Consider the following 25,446-nt stretch of genomic DNA (forward strand, 5'->3'; position numbering starts at 1 on the left):
CTCATGCCTGTCTCCAGTAGTAGCTTACTGCAGACTCAAGGGAATTCAAATTTACCCTTATCTGGACGATTGTCTAATTCAGGCAGACAGCAAGGATGTCTTACTCCAGCATCTAGAATTTGTACAGAACCTCCTCAAGTTCCTGGGATTCTCTGTAAACATAAAAAAGTCAAATTTGACACCATCACAACAGATAACTTTTCTGGGTGCACTTCTAAACACCACAACCCAGATGGCATTTCTGACATCCGAAAAACAGTTACAGCTGGCTTCAACTTTCAGAGCTTGGCAACTTTAACTCATCTATCTGCAAGGAAATTCCTGCAGGCTTTGGGTTACATGGCCTCCTGCATCCTTCTCGTACCATATGCAAGACTACACGAGGAAAATATAGTGGTACCTAAAAAGTGTATGGTCTCAGCATTGCCACAGTTTAGACATACTGATCTCCGTCCTTCCTTGCCTTCAAAAGGAATTTCTTTGGTGGTCCAGGGCATGTGCTCTAAACAAAGGGAAGCCTTTCATTCTGCCTCCTGCCTCTCTGATTCTAACCACGGACGCCTCGTATTATGCTTGGGGAGCCCATTTTCAGGGCAATTGTTTGCAGGGCCTTTGGACAAAGGATCAGAAGCACCTGCATATCAATTTAAAGGAAATGTTAGCCGTTCAGAAAGCTCTATTGGCCTTCAGGAATCTTTTACAACCAGGACAACTGTTAATACGGACAGACAACACCACAGTTTTGTGGTACATAAACAAGCAAGGGGGATCTCATTCCTACCCCCTTTGCAGACTAGCCATGGATTTATGGAACACCGCTCTAGCTTGCAATCTGGATCTTCAAGCTCAGTTTCTACCAGGAAAACAAAACTTTCTGGCAGACGGTCTGAGCAGAAATCTTTCGGATCCACACGAGTGGATGCTGGACACCAAAATATTCAGGATAACAGCAGTCTGGGGATGTCCTCACATAGACCTCTTTGCATCCCATCTCAATCATCAACTACAGGCTTTTTGCACCAGGACTTTCCGCAGAGAGGCTTGGAAAGTGGACGCCCTGTCGTTCAGTTGGAGGAACCTCTCGGGATATGCCTTTCCGCCTCTTCCGCTTCTTCCACGGGTTTTATTGAAGATAAAACGGGACAAGCCCAAGATGATAATCTTGCTGGCTCCAAATTGGCCTCGGCAGTTTTGGTATCCAACTCTTAAAAAAAAAAAAAAAAAAACTATGCCTGGACCCCCGTTGTGTTTTACCTCAGTCTCCGAACCTTCTGTCCCAACATCAGGGTCAGGTTCTACACACATGTCAGAACTCTCAACCTGGCGGCCTGGTTAATCCAGGGCCTTTGAGTTCTTCTTTACTGCCCAAGCAGGTTATGGATGTCATTTTAGAAGCCAGACGTCCTAGTACTAGAAAATCTTATGCAGGAAAATGGAAAATATTTTGTTCCTGGATGCAGGCTCAGGATTCTGATCCTCTTCTTCCTAACATTACTTTAATTTTACTTTACTTGACAGATCTCTTACATAAGGGTCTTTCTTTCTCTTCCATTAAGATACATGCCTCTGCTATTTCTGCTCATTATAATACAGACCCTCCCATCTTTTCCCACCAGCTCATGCGACAGTTTCTCAGAGGAGCTAAGAACTTAAGACCTCCTAGATCTCCTCCTATTCCTGCTTGGGATCTCAACTATGTTTTGGAAAAACTAACCTTGCCTCCTTTTGAGCCTGCTGCCTCTTCTGACATCAAGTTTTTATCTTGGAAGACAGCCATCCTGTTAGCCCTGACCTCTGCCAGGAGAGTTTCAGAGTTGCAAGCTCTTATGGCTCTGGAACCTTATATTATTTTTCATCAAGACAGGGTATCTTTGAGGACTAATCCTACCTTCATGCCTAAGGTGGTTTCCAAAGTGGCTTTAAATCAAACTATTCACTTGCCAACCTTTTTCCCCACTCCTCAAAATAAAGGGGAAAGGATCTTACATTCCTTGGATGTGCACAGACAGCTACGTTTTTACCTGAACAGAACCAAGGACATCAAAAAATCAGAACACTTGTTTGTTTCTTATGCTTCAAGTTCCCAAGGTAAAGCCATTTCAAAACAGACCATTTCTAAATGGATTGCTCATGGAATCAGATTTTGTTATTCTCACCATGGAAAGCAAATCCCAGGAAATATACGGACTCATTCCACCAGAGCTGCTGCCACTTCTGCGGCCTTCCTCAGGGGAGTTCCTACCAAGGACATCTTGGAAGCTGCAACTTTGAGTTCAGTGCATACATTTTCTAAGCACTACAATCTATCTCTCTACTCTAAGTCTAGGGCAGGCTTTTCCTCTGCAGTTTTGCAGGGCCTTTTAGCCGCCCCTTCCTCTTTATGACCACCACCCTTTCTTTCAGCTTTGGGATTCTACCCTACAGTCATGACTGCAACAGTGAAACACGATGAACATAGTACAGTTGTGTACACCTACCATAAATGTAGATGTTAGAGTGTCTTCACTGTTGCAGTCTGGGTTTCCCTCCCTCCAGTCCCCTCTTATTTTTACTTTTGTGTATTTCCTTTTTTCACCATTCTTCTGAGGTGTATTTGCAAAGGTTTTGGGACCTTTTTCATTTTGGGACTCCTGACATCTGGGGCAAGAAAAACTGGAGAAGATGGCGTCGGCTGTCAGCTTTATATTCCTGGCGCTCTGACGTCAGGGAGCATGGTTGAACAGCCGACGCCGGACCCAGACTTTGGGATTCTGGCTGACCGAGGGCTGCCTGCCGGCAGGGGAGAACCCTACAATCATGACTGCAACAGTGAAGACACTCAAACATTTGCATTTATGGTAGGTGTACACAACTGTACTTTCCCATCCCCCTCCTGATAAGAGGCCTAGGCAAGAGACCAGAGTATGATTCTTCTGACCAGGTTTCCATTTCTTCTGATTCATCTTCTGATCAGGAATATTCTCTTCCCCCCTGTGAGGATTCTGATGCTTGAAGAATCTATACCTTCAGCTTCTCCTCCTGAGGACTATTCTTTTGGAGAAACCTTACATACTATGAGGGAGCATTTCCATTGGGAGAGCCAAGATTTTTCAGAATCTAAAAAGAGGCTCGGGGATTTCCTTTTACTACCTCAACACAAGCCACTAGCCATCCCACCTGTGTTAGACATTGTAGAAGTGTTTTCGGAGTCTAGTCTTACCCGACTCCTTACCTCCAGCTCCTGTTAAGCCTGACAGATATTACAGGGTTTCCGGACTCTCATAAATTCCTTTTTAAAAACCCTGCTGCAGACACAGAAACTATTTCTCAGGGTCCCAAAGGAGTTAAGGCTTCCGCTGCAAAAAACCCTAGCCCCTCTGACAGAGATTCTAGGGCCTTGGATAGATGGGGAAAAAAAGCTTTACACATCTGCTACCTTGGCTGTAAGGGCCTTAAACTGTCAGATGTTAAGTTGTCAATCTCGCCTTCATTCTTGCTGGATGGGTTTGGAGCCGATCCTCGGCTCCGACTCGGCCACTCTTAAAAGCTCGAGAGCTAGTTTCACCGGCTCGAGGCTCCTCTATATCCCACAATGCTAGGCGGTAACTTCCTCAGATCTCGTTTGCCGCTACGCGATCGAGGTGCTTTTTTCAACCGGCTCAGGTTAGTTAAAATTTTTGAGTTTAGTCAGTCAGTAACCCCCTTTAAGTTAGCTCCCTTTCATAACTTTATATAGTTAAATACTTTTATCCCTTTTAGTTAATTTTTTCATTAGTCTACCTATCCTAAATTATCCTACCTTTCCCTTGGGCTTTAGGCCCACTCCTCCCTCCCTTGGGAGTGTCTGTGTTTTTTGTAGGGAAATTTTTAGTTTAAACTTTGTAAGTTATAATTTAAAGTTTATTATTTTTAAAGTGTAATCGGTGTGTGTGGGTGTTGTGATTACACTTTATTCTTCTCTTTGGACATGTCCAAAGAATCAAAGGTCTCAGGCTTCAAGAAGTGTGACTCGTGCTGTCAGAAGATGTCTCTGACAGACGGTCACACTTTTTGTTTACTGCCTGGGACCTTTGCACCTGCAGGACTCATGTGCTGTTTGCCATGGCTTCAGCCCTAGAGTCCTGCAGGAGCGAAAAAATAAATTAATTCTCAGAGGCTTATTAAAGCCTGAGGGTCCCTCCACTCAGTCATCGGGGAGACCCTCTAAGTCCTCCAGACCTTCGGCTCCAGCCTCTGAGCCGACTTCTGGGAGCTCTAAGTCCATTCGAACATCGGCTCCGACCGCAGCCGATGAATCTCAAATGCATGTACCTATGCTGTCCTCGGCTCCGGCCGGAGCAGAGGAAGACATAACTGAGTCGGCTCCGATCAAGTTGTCAGAGCCGACAACTAAGAAGAGGTCCCGTTCCCCATCTATCAGCTCCATTCATTCGGCTCCAGCATCACCTTTGCTGTCTGAATGGAGCCATAGATCCCACTCTTCTAGGTCTTCCAGGTTATCGGACCACAACCTTCTGAGAGTAGTGAGTCGACTTCTTAAGTCCGAGGCATTGGCCCAAATGCTTCAAAGTCCGACTCAACAGTCGAAGACTATCCCCACCACTCAAAATATTCCTCCTCTGACTCTTGAGTTCGGAGCCGGGGCGGTTCGGACCCGAGACTGTGGTGGCGTCGGAACCGATACCTTTGTTTTCGGTTCCGTCATCGGCTCCGATTTTTTCCTTGGAAGAATCTCGGTGCCGGACTTCCCTCGGCTCCGAGGGGGCGAGTGGCATCGGACCCTTGTCCGACCCCGCTCTCCCTCTCGGTGTTTCGGCGCTGGTGAGTTCGGCTCCGACATCGACCTCGGAGCCATCACTGTCGGTGCCGGGGGAGGTTTTCAGTTTTTCGGAACTGAGACCTCCGGCTCTGCCTGACAGGGGTGCCTTTGAGGTCATGAGGAGCGTGTAAGAACCTGGTTCTAATCCACAGTCGGCTCCTTCTGCCCTTCCCTCCATAGTGCCTCCGGTGATTTCTACTCACTCTCTTGTCCCCGACCGTAGAGAGCCGGCTCCTCAAGTTTCCCCTGTGGGGATCTCCTCCTCTTCCTAGGCCTCTCCTGATCCTGTAGGAGAGCCCCCCAGTGTAAGAGGAAGCACATTGACTCCCCTGAGTCTGTCACCTCTGACACTGATTTAGAGGATTCTGAAGGTTCCCCTCGTTCCCCCTCTGAAGATGTCTCCTTTGCAGACATCCTTGAAATCTTAAAACAGAGGGGGAATTGGCCAGCCCTCAACCCTTCAGAAGATGAATCAGTGTACCTTGAGGCGTTTGGCTCTCGCCCTTCCACCTCCTGGGTGTCCCCTCCCTTTGACCCCCTTATGCAAGTGGTGGCAAAGAAGGCTTGGGCGGCTCCTGACTCAGTGGAACCCACCCCCAGGAGACCATCTAAGTTCATCACGGCCCCCAAAGACAAAGAATTTCTGACCAAGGGCGTCTCTGTTGATGCTATGGTGGTGGCTGCAGCTACCAAGAAGGAGCTAGCTGATCCTTCGGTACCTGTTCATCCTCCTAACAAGGAGTCTAGGTCGATGGACAGGTATGGGAAGCGGATGTTCTCGTCAGCGACCTTTACAATGAAATTGCTGAATTACCTGTGCCATTTTACTCGACGTCAGAGGGATTTACTCAAGGAAGCGAGTGAAATGCTGAAGGACCCAACAGCTGCGGGTTTTCAGGATAGGATGAACTCTCAGCTGGCTACCCTTAATTTTATCACCAACTCCTCCATGCTCCTCCTTTCATATGCGGCTGATGGAGCAAGTAGAGCAGCAGGTACAGGTGTAGCCTTGCTTAGGCACGCCTGGATGCGGCTTTGTAAATTTGCGGACCCCTTTAAGGCGTCCTTCACTAATTCCCCCTTTGATGGATCATCCCTCTTTGGTCCTCAAGTGAAGGAAACCTTGACTAGGTGCGAGACTGATGGCAAAACTCTTTTCTGCCGTCGGAGTCCGTTTTTCTACTCCTTCTAGACCTTGCCCCAAAGGTCAGAAGGGGGGAAAGATGTGGTTCCGGAAACAATCTCAAGGAGACTTGCCTGACGCACAGAGTCGATTCCCCTCTAGAGGCAGAGGGGGGAACAACAATGGTAGACGCCGCCCCAGAGGCAGAGGGGGCCCACAGAATCAGGGCAGTCGAGAATCCTTTTCCGACAAGCCCTTTCAGCATCCCTGAGGTGTTGCCCGACTGTCCACCTTCGGAGGCAGTCGGGGGAAGGTTGTCACTGTACCCAAAAGCCTGGCTATCCCTAACTCAAGACAAGTGGGTACAGTCTATCATTTCCGAAGGCTACAGAATACCCTTTCTTTTCGTTCCGAAGCTGTCCAACAAATCCCTTCCAGACGTTCCACCCAGTCAAAGGGAACAAACAGCATTAGAAATTTCAAAGCTGCTCGCAAAATTCAACCAGTGCCAGCAGACCAAGTAGGATCCGGAACCTACTCCAAATTCTTTTTGGTTCCAATGAAAACAGGGGACTGGAGACCCATTTTGGATCTCAGCAACTTGAACAAGTTTGTCAAGAAAACAAAGTTCCGGATGGTCACGCTGCAGTCCATTCTTCCCCTTTTGGAACGGGACAGCTGGATGTGCTTTATAGATCTCCAGGATGCGTACGGTCACATCAAAATGAATAGACGCTCCAGGAGATTTCTCAGCTTCAGGCTGGGAACCAGTCATTTTCAATTCAGAGCCCTGCCCTTTGGTCTCACTACAGCCCCCCAGAGTGTTCACCAAATGCATGGCAGTGGTAGCTTCTCATCTGAGACGTCAAGGATTCCAGGTGTTTCCTTATTTAGACGACTGGCTCCTTACAGCCCCCACCAGGCATCTCTTACTCCTCGCCAGAGACTACACCTTTCGCACATGTCAGGCACTAGGCATCTCAATAAACTACGAAAAGTCTGTCTTGTCGCCTTGTCGTGTTATTACTTTCATAGGCGCAAATCTAGACACAGTCAAGATGTCAGCCAGACTCACAGAGCAGAGGATAGCAGACATTCACAAACAGGTCTTTCTTCTTTTACAGAACAACAAAGTCAAGGCCAGACAGATCCTGAAAGTCTTGGGAATTATGGCTGCGGCCATCCCTCTCCTACCATTAGCCCGCTTCCACATGAGAATTTTACAATGGATGCTCTTCACACAATGGTCTTATCAAAACCTTCCATTGTCCCATCCTATTCGGATAACTCAATTGTGCAAGAGTCATCTCTCTTGGTGGATCCTCATCCCCTCAGCTCCTCCTAGGGAGACCTTTTGTTCCTCCCCCCCCCGGTTGCTACAGTGACAACGGACGCCTCCCTGATCAGGTGGGGGGGGGGCATTTCCAGGGCAGGACAGTCCAGGGCATGTGGCAACCGTTCTAGTGCCACTTGCATATAAACGTTCTAGAGATGAGAGCAGTGCTCCTAGCGTTGCAAGCCCTACAAGACTCTCTTCCCATAGGAACTATAGCAATCCAAACAGACCATGTCTGTAGTGTGGTACATCAACAAACAAGGCGGAACCAGGTCTTACCCCCTATGTCGAGAGGCACTCAGACTATGGCAATGGGCGATCTCTTCTCAGCGATTTCTGTTAGCAACGCTCATTCCCGGGAAGTCCAATGTGATTGCGGACAAATTGAGCAGAGCTATTCTCATGCCTCACGAGTGGTCTCTGAACAACTCAGTGTTGGAGAAAGTTTTTCGAAAGTGGGGCAGGCCTTGCTGCGACCTTTTTGCTACTCCCCAAAACGGCAAGTGCGACGATTTTTTCACCCTCTTTCCCCAACCAGGCCATCCCAGCAGAGACGCTCTAGTACACGTTTGGCCCCGGGGACTTCTCTATGCCTTCTCCCCCTTCCCACTGATATCCCAGCTAATACAGAAAGCCATCGCTCAGGAAGCTTCTATGATCCTCATTGCCCCTTACTGGCCTCGACAAATTTGGTTCCCCTTTCTCCACCGTTATCTGTTGGAACAACCTTGGCATCTGGACCCAGTTCCAGACCTTTTGACCCATCAGTCGGGTCAGTTGCACCACTCCCTTCCCTCTCTGAGCCTCACAGCTTGGTTCCTCCTATTCCAACCTTAGCCAGGCTTCCTTTGATATCTCACTCAGATATCTTGATTGCCTCTCATAAATCTTCCACTCGGAAGATTTATCATAGCAAGTGGAAACGTTTTTCCTTTTGGGCGCAGTCAAAGAACATAGATCCTTTCACTGCTTCTATTCAAACAGTTCTAGACTTTCTAGCCAAACTTTTCCATGCAGGTTCGTCCCCTTCTACCATCAGAGTTCAATTGGCAGCAATTTCGAACTTTCATGTTGGAGTCTCAAGAGTCCTCCATTATGTCTCACAAACTCTGCAAAGCCTTTTTAAAGGGAGTTTTTCTCCTCAAACCACCTATCAGAGATCCTCCTCTCCAATGGGATCTCAACTTGGTTCTGGCATCCTTAATTCTTCACCCCTTTGAACCTGCAGCTTCATGTTCTATAAAATTACTTTCCTGGAAGACTCTCTTTTTAGTAGCTATCACCTCAGCTAGAAGAGTCTCTGAACTTCATGCTCTGTGTAGTCGACCCCCTTATCTGGTTTTTCATAAAGACAGGGTTTTTTTGCGTACTAACCCGTCTTTTTTGCCCAAAGTAGCTTCATTGGCAAATTTGAATCAAACCATTGAGCTTCCTGTGTTCTTCCCAAATTATTCTAATAGGTCAGAACAAAAGTTACACAGTTTAGATATTCACTGCCAGCTTAGGTACTATCTAGACAGGACCAAACAATTCAGGAAATCTGACCAACTGTTTGTTTCTTATGCAGAAGGTAGAATGGGCCTTCCAGTCTCTAAAGTCTCTCTCTCTAGATGGCTTACTTTGTTGATTACCCTAGTGTATGAAATAAGACATCAACAGTTGCCATCCAAACCCAGGGCTCATTCAACTAGAGCTTTAGCCACCTCGGTATCTTTCCAAGATAGGCTGCCTATTGATTCGATTTGTTCTGCAGCTACTTGGGCTTCTCCCCATACCTTCATTTCTCATTATAAGTTGGACCTGGCCTCTAGAGACCGGGCCAACTTTGGTTCCACTGTACTCAAGAGTCTGTTCTGATAGGCCACCCGGGACAAGGTGCTAGGGACGCGGTCCCATCCAGCAAGAATGAAGGCGAGATTGACAACTTAACATTTAGAAGTTATGTACCTACCATAACGTTCCATGTTAGTTGTCTTCTCGCCTTCTTTCTTGCATCCCACCCTCCTTCCCCCTAGCCAGGACAGACCTAGAAGAGTTTCTTTGTTCCTTATGGAAATTTATTGCTGGTCTTAGCTTTCAAACGAGATCTGAGGAAGTTGCCGCCTAGCATTGTGGGATATAGGGGAGCCTCGAGCCGGTGAAACTAGCTCTCGAGCTTTTAGAGTGGCCGAGTCGGAGCCGAGGATCGGCTCCGAACCCATCCAGCAAGAAAGAAGGCGAGAAGAAGACAACTAACATGGAACATTATGGTAGGTACATAACTTCTAATTTCATATGCTCAAATATCAGCAACATGTCATGGCCTTGCTTAAACAGAAAATGTTAAACTCTGAATGTGCAGAAAACAAGGAAATGCAGGATTTATTGCATGCAGCTGAACAAGGTGGAAAGCATACTTTGCAATGTAGATTTGATTCTTTAGAGGCTTCCTGCAGGGCCGCAGTTACAGGTTCTGTAATTAGGAGGCATGCTTGATTAAAGGAACAAAATCTGCCTGATCATGTTAGTCAAATTATTAGATGCACCTTTACAGCATGATACTTTGTTTGGTGTTAAGGCAGAAGAGGTGTTAAAGAAAAGGGAGGACAAAGCTAAATCTATGCAAACGGTCAAAGATTTCTTAAAGTACAGCCACCTAGGTTTAGTAAACACTGGCCAACAAAGAATTGGTCCTTTCTTGTGTCAGACAGACCTCAAAGGGGCAGATCCAGACGCCCTAGGGGCAGATCCCAGGCGCAAGGTTCATACCATTCAAAGCAAAGGGGGCTTCTACCTCCAAAGTTGGAGAAGACAAATCACAACCATACAGGAAACAGTCCCAATGACTTCCCCCTGCCTGCACCAAGCACTTATCTCCTGGCAGCACCCATAGGGGGAAAATTAGCACTTTTTTTCACAAAATTGGCACATTATAACCCAGGACAAATGGGTCCTAAATATTGTGTCACAAGGCTACAAGTTCCATTTCCATACCCTGTCAAAGTCAAATGGCTGGCCAGATCTGCCAAAAAATCAATGGGCAGAGGCACAAAAACAGTCTCATCCCTCATGAACATGGGGGCCATTCAACAAGTACCAGAGCAAGAGCAGGGACAAGGATTTTACTCGACTGTTCTTGGTACCCAGAAAGGACAAGGCCTGGAGGCCAATACTGGACCTATCTATTTTAAAAACATTCCTGGATATACCAAAATTCAAGATGTTGACTTTGCAGCAGCTTCTGCCCATGCTGGGCAAGAGCGCTTGGCTTGTGACTTTAGACCTAAAAGAGGCATACCTGCAATGTCCCAATCAGACACATATGCAGAAGATGCCTCAGATTCAAGGCTGGCTCAATGCATTACCAATTCTCTGCACTGCCCTTTGGCTTATCTACTGCGCCCAGGGTCTTTACAAAGTGCCTGACACCAGTAATTGCATTCTGCAGACAAAGAGGAATACAAATATATCCTTACCTGGACAACTGTCTAAGCAGAGAACAAGGACATTCTTCAACAGCATCTGACGTTTGTGAAAAGACTTCTAACATGCCTAGGGTACACAGTCAACGAAAATAAATCAAAACTAGTACCCTCTCAAGAGATAATATTCCTGGGTGCAAGCTTAAATACAACTGCCCAGATGGCTTATCTCACGCCAGACAGAGGCAACTGACTACCTATTTCAAAATGTTGGCAACAAAGGCCCAGTTATCTGCAAGAAAGATTCTGCAGGCTTTGGGCTTCATGTCATCCTGCATCCTACTAATTCCATATGCAAGACTGCATATGAGGAAACTTCAGTGGTACCTAAAAAGTGTTTGGACTCAACATTGCCACAGCCTGGAAACTATCATTTCTCTCATTCCCTGCCTGCAACAGGAGTTTCGATGGTGGGCAAAGGCTTGTCGCCAAAACAAGGGACAGCCATTCACATTACCCCCAGCCAGGCAGACACTAACAATGGATGCATCGTATTATGCCTGGGGGGCCCACATGGCAGGAAGATGTAGTCGGGGCACATGGACCTCAAACCAAATGCATCTACATATCAATCAAAAAGAAATGCTAGCAGTTCAGAATGCCCTGTCAGCCTTCAAGGACCTACTTCATGCAGGACAACTACTGATGAAGACAGACAACACCACGGTCATGTGGTACATAAGCAAGGGGGCACACATTCTTACCTCCTTTGCAGACTATCCATGACTTTGTGGGACACAGCATTGACTTACCAAGTACATCTGCAGGCACAATTCCTGCCAGGAAGGAAAAATACTCTGGCAGATGAACTAAGCAGAAACCTCATGGATCCCCATGATGGCACCCAGACACACAAGTCTTCAGCATAACAAGAAAATGAGAATGCCCGGACATAGACCTATTTGCCTCCCCTCACAACTACCAACTAAAAAGATTCTGCACAAGGATTTGTCACAGACAAGCATGGAAAGTGGACACCCTATCTTTCAGCTGGAAAAACCTTTCAGTATATGCATTTCCCCCTCTGCCTCTCCTCCCCAAGGTACTCGTAAAGGTCAGACAGGAGAAGCCAAGGATGATACTGATTGCCCCAGACTGGCCCTGCCAGCATTTGTACCCAATTCTAAGGAGCTTGTGTCAATGCCCAGTTTGGACCTTACCTCAAATACCTTAGCTACTGTCCCAGCAAAACAATCAGATCCTACACAGCCAACTCAGAACTTTAAACCTGACAGCATGGCTAATAATGTAGTCATACAAAACACACCTCTCAGTTAAAGCTGTGATGGATGTCATTTTGGAAGCCAGAAGGCCTAGTACTAGAAAGAGATTCTGTGCTTGGAACCAGACACAAGGAACTGATGCAGCTGTGTCAAATATTCCTCAGATTTTGCAGTACTTAACTGAGATGCTGGACAAAGGCCTATATTTTTCATCTATTAAAATTCATGCCTCTGCCATTTCGGCTCATTACAATGTAGAGCCACCAATCTCTTCTCATCCCTTATTAAAGCAGTACCTCAGAGAAGCCAAAAATTTAAGACCTCCAAGGAGATCACCAATGCCTGCATGGGACCTCAACTATGTCTTGGAAAAACTCACCCTACCTCCTTTTGAGCCAGCGGCTACTGCTGATATAAAGTTTTTATCTTGGAAAACAGCTCTGCCCCTAGTATTAACTTCTGCAAGATGAATTTAAGAGCTACAGGCACGCATGGCTGTGGAACCTTTTATCATTTTTTATCCAGACAGGGTCTCTCTGAGGACAAACTCAACATTTATGCCTAAGGTGGTGTCCAGTGTGGCTCTCAACCAAACTATTCACCTGCCAACATTTTACCCAAATCCACAGAACAAGGGAGAGAGAATTCTGCATTCTTTGGACATACACAGGCAGCTTAGATTCTACTTGGACAAAACCAAAGTTTTCAGAAAGACAGAGCAATTACTAGTGGCATATGCTGCAGCATCACATGGAAAGGCTATCTCAAAGCAGACTGTTTCAAAGTGGATAGGCCACTGCATTTGTTTCTGCTATGTACACCATGGCAAGCCAGTACCCAAGGGCATTAGGCCACACTCAACCAGAGCTGCAGCCACCTCAGCAACCTTTCTCAGGGGAGTACCTACCAAGGACATTTTAGAGGCTGCTACTTGGAGTTCAGTGCACACATTTACAAAGCACTATCACCTACCATTCTACTCTAAATCCAGGGCAGGCTTTTCCACTGCAGTTCTGCAGGGCCTCATAGCCGCTCCTAATGCTGTTTAGCTCCAGCCTCCCAACCTTAGCTTTGGGACTCTACCCAAATGTAAAGATTGCAACAGTGAAACACGAAGAACATAGTACAGTTGTGTACACTTACCATAAATGTAGATGTTAGTGTATTTACTGTTGCAGTCCAGGTTTACCCACCCGCCATCCCCCTTTCTTTTGATGGAACCTATCTTTCCTTCTCTGATTCATACAACCTATGTGGTGTATTTGCTTGTAGATGAAGGTAAAGTTTATATTGGTGCATGTATTGATGTATATAAAAATTTTGGCTACCCTTTTAGGTGGGCACCTGACATCTGGGGCAAGAAAAACTAAAAATGGCATCGGCCGCATCTTTTATACCCCTGACGACCTGATGTCAGGGAAGGGGAGACAGCAGCCGACGCAGGACCCAAGACTTTGGAATTCAGGCTGGCTGAGGGCAACCTGCCAGCAGGATTACCCAAATGTAATGACTGCAATAGTGAATACACTCTAACATCTACATTTATGGTAAGTGTACACAACTGTACTTTTTCATGATGGTGTCCAAGACACTTCTCATGTCACACAAGTTATGCACGACCGTCATAAAAGGTGTGAATCACCTAAGACCTCCTTTGAGAACCTACTCAACCATGGGACCTGTCATTAGTCCTATAAGCTTTGACAATGCCACCTTTCGAACCAGCTTCTTCTTGCGACCTCAAATATTTTTTATGGAAAACCTTGTTTTTGGTTGCCATTACTTCCGCCAAACGTATCTCTGAGCTTCAAGCCTTATGCATCAAGAGTCCATATTTGATTTTTCATATAGATAGTGTCATTGAGAACTAATCCTGCCTTTCTGCCAAAAGTGATCTCCGAAATGTCCATTAATTAAACCATTGAATTGCCAGTTTTCTTCCCCAATCATTCAAACAGAGGAGAGTATTGCCTACATACCCTAGATATTCACAGACAAATTTGCTTCTACTTTAACAGGACTAAGGCTTCTCTTAAATCAGACCAGTTATTTTTGGCCTGTTCTGGACCTAGATTAGGATGTGCTGTTGCTAAGGTCACATTTGCTAAATGGTTAAGACTGCGTGACCTTCATTTATAGACAATGTAATATTCCATTACCTGCTACCATAAACGCTCAATGTTAAGTTGTCTATCTCGCCTTCATTCTTGCTGGATGGGTTCGGAGCCGACCTCGACACTCTAAAGCTCGAGAGTTGGTTCCACTCGAGGCTCCCCTATATCCCACAATGCTGGCGGGGTTACCTCAGATCTTTTGCCGCTACAGGAGGTTGGTTATTCTGGTTCCTGGTAAGTTTAACTTTTTCTATAAAAGTTACTCTTTTACCCTTTTTTAGTTTAATTATTCTTAAATTAGTGTAGTTCGTTGAACTTTATCCCGAACCTAAATTTTTTCGTTTCTTGTTAAAAGAACTTTTAGTTCTTCCCTTGGGCCTTAGGCCTTCCCTTCCCTAGGAGTGTTTGTGTAGTGTACTACTGTTGTTGTACTTTATTTTTAGTATTTTTACTAAAGTTTGTTATTCTGACAGGGTATAACTGGTGTGTTTGAGTGTGTGTTTGTGTTCACCAGTTAGGCTATGTCTACAAAGGTCTCAGTTCAAGAAGTGTGATGCGTGCTGTCAGAAAATGTCTCTGACAGGCGCCACACTTTCTTGTGTCTAATGTCTGGGCCTTTACACCTGCAAGACTCCTGTGCTGTCTGCCTTCAGCCCAGGGTCCTGCAGGAAGAAAAACAAGCTCATATTGAGAGGCTTGTTGAAGCCTGAGGATTCCCTGTCTGTCTCAACAGGAAGCCCTCCAAGGCATCGAGGTCTCGGCTCCGGCTGAGCCGAGACCTCAGGTTGTTCAACCTTTTATCGGCTCTGGCTGGAGCCGATAAGACTCAGTCCACAGTTTCTGTGGCTTCCTCGGCTCGGCGGGCCGAGGTTATCGAGTACCCGTGTCGGCTCCGACAAGATCTTGAGCCGACAACCAGAAAGAGGTCTAGGTCACCTTCTCTTGGCTCGTTCATTCGGCTCCAGGATCTCCCCTGCTGTCTGAGCGGGCCAAGGTCATTCCTCTAGGTCAGAGGTTGTCCGATCATGACCTTCAGAGGGTGGTGAGTCGACTACTCAAGTCGAGGCACTAGCCCAGATGCTTCAGAGCCCGACTCATCAGTGGTGCCTGTCGATCCATCAACTCCTTCCTCCTTCTCTCTTGAGCTCGGGCGGGTCGTCGGAACGAGACTGTGGTCACCTCGGGCGAGACAATTGTCTTCGGCTCCGTCGTCGGCTCGTTTTCTTCCATGGAGGAATCTCGGCGGGACTTCCCTCGTCAGCTCGGGGTGGTGGCATCGGACCCTTGTCCGACCCCCTCTCCCTCTCGGTGTGAGGCGCTAGTGAGTTCGGCTCCGACGGCCTAGGCAGGCCATCACTGTCGGTGCCGAGGGGGTCCTTAGCTCCTCGGGCGGGGACCTCTGGCTCTGCCTGACAGGGGTGCTTCGAGGTCATGCGGGTGTGTTAGAGCCTGGCTCTACTCCACAGTCTCTCAGCCCCTCCCTCTATGCTGCCTCAGGGTAAGTCGATTCACTCCCTCATCCCGGACCGCAGAGAGCCAACTCCTCAGGAACTCCCTTTGTGGATTTCATCCTCTTCCGAGGCCTCCCCTGATTTGGCAGAAGAGCCCCTCGGAGAGGAAGTGCAGAAGGAAGCACATTGACTCACCTGAGTCTATCACGTCGGACACAGATCTGGATGATTCTGAGGGTTCCCCCCGTTCCCCTTCTGAAGATGTCTCTTTTGCAGACATTCTGGAGATCCTTAAACAGAGGGAAAATTGGCCAGCCCTCAACCCTTCGGAGGACGAATCTGTGTATCTTGAGGCGTTTGGCTCTCGTCCTTCCACCTCCTGGGTGTCCCCTTGCCCCCCTCATGCAGGTGGTTGCTAAAAGGCATGGGCGGCTCCTGATTCAGTGGACCCCAGGAGACCCTCTAAGTTCATCACAGCTCCACCAGACAAGAATTTTTTATCAAAGAGTCTCTGTGGATGCTGTGGTGGTAGCTACGGCGACAGAGAAGGAACTGGCTGATGCTGCAGTGCCTGTCCATCCACCTAACAAGGAATCTAGGTCCATGGATAGGTGCAGGGCGGATGTTCTCCTCAGCGACATTTACTATCGTTCGCTGAATTACCTGTGCCATTTCACTTTCGTCTTCAAAGGGACTTGATCAAAGAAGCGGTGAAATGCTGAAGAACCCTACAGCTGCGGGTTTCCAGAAAATGAACACGCAGCTGGCTATCCTTCTATTTCCAACTCCTCCATGCGCCTCCTCTCTTATGCGGCCGATGGGCGAGCAGAGCCAGGAACAGGGGTAGCCTTCGTAGGCACGCCTGGATGTGACTATGCAATTTTGCGGAACCTTTCAAGGCGTCTTTCACGAACTCCCCTTTGATGGATCATCTCTTTTTGGTCCACAAGTGAAAGAAACCCTGACTAGGGTGCGAGACTGATGGCAAGACCCTTTCTGCCGCCGGAGTCCGTTTCTCCTTCTAGGCCTTCTACCCCTTTTAAAGGCCAGAAGGGGGGAAGATGTGGTTCCGTAAACAATCTCAAGGGACCGCCTGGCGACAGAGTCGGTTCCCAGAGGCAGAGGGAACAACAATGGTGAGCGTCGCCATAGAGGCAGAGGGGTCGCAGAACCAGGGCAATCGATCGGCGTCCTCAGATAAGCCCTTTCAGCATCCCTGAGGTGTTGCCCGACTGCCCATCTTCGGAGGCAGGCGGGGGAAGATTGTCACTGTACCCAGAAGCCTGGCTATCCTTGACACAAGACAAATGGGTACAGTCCATCATTTCCGAAGGTTATTCTATTCCCTTTCTTCGGTTTTCCAAGTCAGTCAAAAATCCCTTCCAGATGTTCCACCGCTCAAAGGGATATAGCAGCTTTGGAAATTTCAAAACTGCTTGCAAAAGAGCTATTCAGCCAGTGCCAGCAGACCAACTAGGATCCGGAATCTACTCAAGGTTCTTTTAGTTCCAAAGAAAAGAGGGGACTGGAGACCAATTTTGGATCTCAGTATCTTGAACAGATCGGTCAAGAAAACAAGATTTCGGATGGTCACGCTGCAATCCATTCTTCCCCTATTGGGAAAAGGAAACTGGATGTGCTCTATAGACCTTCAGGGCCAGCGTGCACTATCACATAAAATGAGCAGGCGCTCAGAAGATTCCTCCGCTTCAGGCTGGGAACCAGTCATTTTCAATTCAGGGCCCTGCCCTTTGGTCTCACCACTGCCCCGGGTGTTTACCAAATGCATGGCAGTGGTAGCTTCTCACCTGAGACGACAAGGATTCCAGGTGTTTCCATATTTGAACGACTGGCTCCTCACAGCTCCCACCAAGCATCTCCTTCTGATGGCCAGAGATTACACTTTTCGCGTCTGTCAAAACTGGGTATCTCAATAAATTGCGAAAAAGTCTGTTTTGTCGCCTATTACCTACATAGGCGCAAAATTTAGATACTATAAACATGTCTGCAACACTAACGAACCAAAGGATATCAGACATTCAAAAATTGGTATCACTACTTCTCAACAACAACAGAGCCAAAGCCAAGTTAGTTCTAAAGGTGTTGGGAATCATGGCAGCGGCCATACCCCCCCTTCCATTGGCCAGATACCACATGCGGATCCTTCAGTGGATGCTCTTTTCTCAATGGTCATACCAGGAACTTCCAATGTCTCACACCATTATGATCACGCAAGCGTGCAAGAAGCATCTCATGTGGTGGATGTCTTCCCCCCAGCTCCTGTTGGGGAGACCATTTGTTCCACCTCCTCCGGTTGCTACTCTGACAACGGATGCCTCCCTGATCGGGTGGGGGGGGGCATTATCAGGGCAGGACAGTCCAGGGCACATGGCAGCCAAGCGAATGCCACTTGCACATAAATGTTCTGGAGATGAGGCGGTGCTTTTAGCGTTGCAAGCCCTTCAACACTCTCTTCCCTTGGGGTGCAATCCAGACAGACAATATGTCTGTAGTGTGGTACATCAACAAACAAGGCGGAACCAGATCATACCCCTGTGTGAGAAGCACTCAGACTGTGGCAGTGGGCGATTTCTTCTCAGCGTTTTCTGATAGCGTCGGGAATACATCCCGGGAAGTCCAATCACATTGGGACAAGTTGAGCAGAGCTATTCTCATGCCTCACAGTGGTCTCTGAAAGACTCTGTAGTGAGATTTTTCTCAAGTGGGGTCAGCCTTGCTGCGATCTTTTGCTACTCCCCAAAACAGCAAGTGCAGAGAATACTTCACTCTATTCCTTTACCAGGCCAACCCAGCAGGGACGCTAGTCCAAGTTTGGCCCGGGGACTTCTGTATGCATTTCTCCTTTCCCACTGATCTCTCAAGTAATACGAAAGCTATCGCTCAGAAGGCTCATTGATCCTCATTGCTCCTTACTGGCCTCGACAAGTGTGGTTCCCCTTTCTGCATCAATTTCTTTTGGGCGACCGTGGAATCTGGACCTAGTTCCAGATCTTTTGATCCATCAGTCGGGTCAGTTTCATCGCTCCCTCCCTCTCTGAACCTCACTGCTTGGTTCCTCCACTTCCAACCGTCAGGCTTCCTCAATTATCTCACTCTGTTAGAGATATTTTGATAGCTTCCCATAAATTTTCACTCGAAGATTTATTTGAGTAAGTGGAAGCGCTTTTCATATTGGGCACAAGGAAAGGACATAGATCCTTTCACCGCTTCCATCAACTAGTCCTTGATTTTCTTGCTGAACTCTTCCATGCAGGTTCATCTCCATCTACTCTTAAGGTTCAATTGGCAGCTATTTCTAATTTCCATGTGGGTATTTCTGAATCCGCTAATGTCCCACAAACTCTGCAAAGCCTTTTTGAAAGGAGTTTTCTTCTCAGACCTCCTGAAATCCTCCTTCTCCTTGGGACCTAAATTTAGTTCTTGCTTCTTTGATTCTTTCCCTTTCGAACCTGCAGCTTCATGTTCCTTAAAGTTATTATCTTGGAAAACTCTCTTTCTGGTGGCTATCACATCAGCTAGAAGAATTTCAGAACTTCAAGCACTCAGTTGTCGTTCTCCTTACCTTGTGTTCCATAAGGACAGAGTTTCCGAACTAACCGTCCTTTTGCCTAAGGTGGTTTCAACATCAAATCTAAACCAGTGCATTGACCTCCTGTCTTTTCCCGGAGTATTCAAATAGGTCTGAACAAAAATTACACTGTCTGGATGTTCATCGTCAATTAAGATACTACTTGGACAGGGCGAAACAATTCAGAAAATCTGATCAGCTGTTTGTCTCCACTGCGGAAAGCAGAAAGGGACTTCCAGTCTCTAAGGTATCTTTATCTAGATGGCTAACATCTCTGATTACCCTTGTTTATGAGATTAGACACCAAAACTGCCTAATAAGCCAAAGCACATTCCACCAGAGCTTTGGCTACTTCTCCCTTCAAGACAGACTGCCTATTGACACCATTTGTGCAGCGGCTACTTGGGCTACTCCTCACACTTTTATTTCCCATTATAAGTTGGATTTAGCTTCAGGCATAGAGCTAATTTTGGTTCCACTGTTCTCAGGAGTCTGTTCCGTTAGGCCACCGGGACAATTGCTAGGCTGAGATGCGGTCCCATCCAGCAAGAAAATGAGCGAGATAGACAACTTAACATATAGAAGTTATGTTCTTACCATAACGTTCCATGTTAGTTGTCTTCTTCTTTCGCCTTTCGGCCCCACCCTCCCCTGGCCTGGACAGACCTAGAGGAGTTGTGATCGTGACCTCTCTTTGTACCACCTCTTTCTTAGCTATATGCTATTATGCATATTTCTTGTTTCAGGATGTAGGTCACCCTTCTTCTCCCTGTTGTTAGAGTGGACTCTGTTTATAGTTATTCTGTTATATACTGTTACTATCATAAGCTGGGGGTTACAAAGCGAGATCTGAGGTAACTCTCGCCTAGCATTGTGGGATATAAGGGGAGCCTCGAGGCGGTGGAACCAACTCTCGAGCTTTAGAGTGGCTCGGGCCGAGTCCAGGTCGGGCTCGTGGCTCCGAACCCATCCAGCAAGAAGGCGAGAAGAAGACAACTAACATGGAACGTTATGGTAAGAACATAACTTCTATTTCTACAAGGTTGGTGGCAACTTCTGCTGCCTTCCATGCCAGAGCCTCTTTACATGACATTTGTGCAGCTGCAATTTGGGCTGCTACTCATACCTTCATCAGTCATTACAAATTGGATTTGGCCTCCAGGGGAAGAGCATCTTTTGGTTCTGTGGTGCTCAGGAATGTCCTTCCATGAGAGCCTCCCAGGAATAAAGGTAGCTGGGGACTCTGTCCCACATGTAAGGAATGAACGAGGATCAACAATATCAGATAAAGAAGTTATGTCTTACCATAACGTTCCATCTGTATTGTTGATCCTCGTTCAGTCATTACGACCTTCCCTTTTTCCCCCTCTTGTGGCTTTTAGTGGATCTCACCATCTGGTTCTGTTGGGTCATTTGAGCAGAGGTAGCCTCTACCTTCTTTGGACTTGCAAACTAGGTAACAGGGACAGGGGAATTCTGGGTAAGAGTTTTAGCTCAAGAGTTTGTAGCTGACGTGAGCTTGGAAGATGGCCGGCTCGGTTCTGATACCCACATGTAATGACTGAACGAGGATCAGCAATACAGATGGAACGTTATGGTAAGACTAAGCTTCTTTTTTTCAAGCCTGGACCCCTTTAATAGTATGCAACATAATGGTAAACAAACTTAAGGGGAAAGAGATCTGTGTAGAAATAGTTGAGATCAGTAAGGGGAAACCTGGGAGGAGCCCAGACCTGATCTTCTGGTATGGAGTAACTTCCCTTTGAAACCCCACTGCACCCCAGCCCAGTCAGTCTCCCCAAGTCCTCCAGTAGTGGCAGACCATCTGTGTCCGAGTGGGAATCCATAACAAAAGGTACTTCAGTCCTTCAGATTGTCAGGGACTTCAGATGCAGACTGCAGTATATGGGGAATTCCTACCGTAACAGGAATCTTTAAGTCCAACAGACAGGAACCAAAGTAAGACAAACTAGCGAAAAACAAAAAGCTTGGAAACACCAAAGCAAATTCTCTCTGTTTAATTCTCTCTGTTTAATGAAGCGCTTTTCGTCTTGCACATGTGGCAAGACCATCAGAAACTGAACAAACTTCAACACAAGCAATATGTACACACCCTTTTTGTCACATGACACTTCTAATTAAAATCTTTTGTCTTAAAGGCACATCCACATTATTGCTACTTAAAACATTTTTTAAAAATAAATATGACTGACAATATTTTAGAACATCTCAAACCTTCCCTTGCTTCAGAATTTTTACCTGTAATGGTGATAGAAATATATATACATATACGAATGATACTATATCTCAAATTATTGTGTTGACTCTCAAAATGTGATATTACTTAGTTAACAAAGAAGTCAGAAACTTACATATCCGATTCAAATGAAGTCAGATATCACAAATAACGCATTTTATAAAAATGCATACACACATTAACGTTTAAGATATTTCAACTTCAATATACTGTTTAAAGATTGTCTCATTCAAACCCGGGTAAAACATTGCCCCAGTGCGTATTTGCCAACTTAACTCAAGTTGCTCAAGCGCCCCCCCCCCCCCCGACTATCATCAACAACTGAATCAATTGCTTTGAACAAAAATTAATGTGGATAGGAAATAATGTGTCTAGCCAGTGCATTGTCTCTGTTAAGGGTCTTTATTTTATTTAGATGTTTGTATACTCGTTCTTTTAACCTTCAGTTTCTGATGAAGTCTTGCCACATGTGCAAGACGAAAAGCGCTTCATTAAACTTAGAGAGAATTAAACCGAGAGAATTTGCTTTGGTGTTTCCAAGCTGTCTTTTTGTTTTTCGGAGGAATCTTTAATGACAGAAGGCCAAGAAAATCATAATTCCTTCCATCCTTTCTGACATCCTACAGCATAGTGACAGTTTCTCTTCAAGTGCAAGGAGAACTGTTTTGTTCCAAGCTCTTTCTTGCCCCAAACAAGGAAAGTAAATGTAGACTCATCCTAGACCTGTCAAGGCTGACCTATTTCAAAAGGTATCAACATGCAAGATGCTGATTTCAGGCACTGTTACCTCTACAGCACCGCTAAAGCCGTAATAGTTGCTGTGCATTTAAGAAATGCCCACGTTCATATACCTATTCACAGATTACATGTTTCCTTGTATTCTTTGCAAGGAGTAGTGTTATCAGTTTACCTCAATGTTATCAGTATGCCTCATTGATCTGTGGTCTAGCTGTTGTGACTAGGGTCTTTACAAACAACTTGGTGATAGTAATTGCAAGTATGTATCATAGGGTATTGATATATTCCCATATTTTGATGACTATTTCATTCAGACATCGTCACAGGAAGAGGTAAGTAGGCCATGATTTTACCTGTATGTCCCTTGTGAGGTAAGAGAAGATTGCAGAGCTTTCATCCTGACTGCCATTAGGACTTTTTATACATGCAGCCTAACCCCCTCCCCCCATATTGGCACCATGTCACCACAAAGGAACTGCCTTGTAGAGGCATTGACATGCCTCCACTGGGGCTACCACACTGACTTGGGCAGTCTCTCCTACAGGAGCCTCTGCACAGGATTGCTATATTACAGATAATTGGTCCAACTTGAAAAATTCCAATATTTCATTAATAAGATTTAGGGTTTGTTTCTTCCACTGAGTACCCCCAGTACCCTTGTTTTAGAATGCAATACATCTAAATGGCCTGTCCTGTGCAACTTCCTGCATGTTTACGAAAATTGGACCACCATAAATTTCTGAACTAAAGAATTCAACTCTTAGTGTAGCATAAACAGAGCATGCTGGCAAGATAGATGCCTCATCCATATGTACAGCTTTTTATTGACTCTGTCCCCTTGCACATTAAAGGCGTCTAGTCACTCTTCCTCAAGCGCAACCTGGATGAGTGGATTAGCAGCCCTACATATTCTCTTTGTCATCCCTGCAGTCCCTTATGGATAGAGATAGCATGTATTTGGGATTGCTGTGGCTATGCTATGTACGTGACCTACCAGAGTAGTTGCTTAGTGTCTACCTATGAACCTGTTGTTTTTGACAGCAGTATATTTTTCTTGTTTTGACCTGAATTCTGTAAATGGTGAGAGGTGAAAAGCAGGGTCCGGCAAGGGTTAATATTTGTCGTAGTAATGTTTAGTATCTTCATTAAAGAACTCACAAGAAGCAGTGAGAATAGCCTGCTCATTCTGTTCTGAGGGTGGTACTAACATTGATGGCAAAGCAGAGGATGGGAGGAGCATGTTTGCAGAGAAGTATGTATGGGACTAGCAGAATAAGTGAAGACCTGATGGTCAAGACTTGATGTAAGAAAGTGCATATAATTGGAGAGTCATCCTGAAGTATACAAAAACTCACACACAATGGGATTCCATTCCATTGTCAGTTTCAGGTGGATGAGTTTCCAACTTGTCAGTCCCTTTTGGATGAGTTGTAACTCATCTTGCTGAACTAAGTCTGAGAGAATAGTTGGCTGTGATGTACTATTGCAATTTTTTCTGTTGTAGTTGTATGCTTGTGTGTCTATGTTAATGGGCCCACAAGTTTGCTGCACCAGGAAAAAAATGCTTTTGTTACATATGGATGAAGTGGTAGTTGGTTGTGATGTTTTGGATGCACTTGAAGTTGTGATGAAATTCTTAGTGTGTAATAGGGACTGCAGAAAAAAATCTGTCATGCCCAAGCTGAGAGGTGTGAACAGATCTAGTGTATCCATTTTCTTGGAGTATGGGTGGGGTGCTGTTGGTTACACTGTCATTACTGAACTCATGTCAGACCACATCTAGAGCACTTAATAGAGTGATACTACTCTTGGAGAGAAAAAAAATCATGCAAGTGGAAAGAGGTCAGAGCAAGCCTTTCTGTTTAACAAGCGGCTGATGTTGAGTTGTACTAAGCGATTCTTCAAGCATTAAGCCTTTTTTTTTTTTTTTTTTTTTTTTTTTTTTTTTTTTTTTTTTTTTATTACATTTGAGGAAACTTGAGAAAGGAGGAGACCTTTTTATAGCTGCATAAAGTAATGAGAGATCAGGGCAATGGAGTAAATGTAAAAAGAGGGGCAATGACTTCAGGCTGAAAGCATGCCCTTTCTGGCCAGTAGGAAGCATTTAATCAGACTCCAAGGGTGCCTTAAAAGGGATGAAAGGTGATGGGAGACTGATGATAGATGGTGTAGCTGTGAGGTGATGGCAGGTGGAGTGTAGTTTGTGTAGCTGTTGAGTGATTGGAAGCAAAGCATAGATTGTGGTGTTGAGAGGTGATGGGAGACTGAGCATAGATGGTCTAGCTGTGGGGTGTTAGGAGGCAGAGCATGGATGGTGTAGCTGTGGGATGCCGGTGGCATTAGAGCACAGGCAGAGCAGATAGTCTTGATTTGTCTGCCATCATGAACATTCATTGGAAACATTCGTCCCACTAACCTTGGATGGTGCAGGACATTGACTGACTGCAGCAGGTAATATGCTTGAAATTGAATAATTAAAGCAAAATTGTGTGAAAAGAGATGGATTTGTTCCAAGTACTTAATGCCTAATGAATGCTACATGAGTTTTTTTTTCACAGTAGCAGTCCATGCCGGCAGTTTAAAAATCTCTTTGTGAGGCACTGTCAAAGAAAATTTTGAAAAGAAAATTTTAATTTTTGTTTCTTAGTTCTTCCCAAATGGAAATGCGTTCACCACAGGGTCTGATGATGCTACTTGTCGACTATTTGACTTGAGAGCTGACCAAGAGCTGATGATGTATTCCCACGATAACATCATTTGTGGTATTACTTCAGTGGCATTCTCCAGGAGTGGCCGCCTCCTCCTTGCTGGCTATGATGACTTCAACTGTAACATATGGGACTCAATGAAGGGTGATCGCGCAGGTAAAGCAAAATTTTAGAAATAAGCTTTTTTTTTTCTAGTTTGCTTTTTACAACTGACTGTTACGTTGCATGGGAGTAGGTTTAAGTTGAGTTAATTTGTTTGTAAACTGGGAAGTTTCAGCTATTTAATTAGGCATTACATCTGCACTTTGGAGTGGAACCTTTTTTTGTCTTTTCTTTGCGTGATGATTTTATATGTATTTGTGCAGAGATTTATGTATCTATCTATCTATATATCTATATATCTATATATATATATATATATATGTGTGTGTGTGTGTGTGTATGTATATCTATAGAGAGAGAGCGCTCTACTTAATAACATTGAAATCTAATAACGTTGAATTTCATAACATTGAGACCATAACATCAAAAATTCAAACCACTGATAACCCAAAAAATTGAGAACTCAGAACATTGAAAGTGTGATACACAACATTGAAAACTACATTGCACAAGTAAATAATACCTCCATCTACACCACCCCAAAAA

General features: G+C 45.6%; 1 protein-coding gene across 1 annotated transcript in view; it reads left to right on the forward strand.

Annotated features, from left to right (window-relative positions):
• LOC122806105 (guanine nucleotide-binding protein G(I)/G(S)/G(T) subunit beta-2-like) overlaps positions 1–24,971 on the forward strand; it is a 318,254-nt gene extending 293,283 nt beyond the window's left edge. Inside the window, exon 5 of the mRNA XM_044076342.1 lies at positions 24,738–24,971. Coding sequence (XP_043932277.1) covers positions 24,738–24,971 — 234 coding nt within the window. The remainder of the gene's footprint in view (positions 1–24,737) is intronic.
• Positions 24,972–25,446: the final 475 nt, after the last annotated feature.

This window comes from Protopterus annectens, chromosome 7.part0, assembly GCF_019279795.1.
Source record: "Protopterus annectens isolate FY-2018-M chromosome 7.part0, PAN1.0, whole genome shotgun sequence".
Classification (NCBI taxonomy): domain Eukaryota; kingdom Metazoa; phylum Chordata; order Ceratodontiformes; family Protopteridae; genus Protopterus; species Protopterus annectens.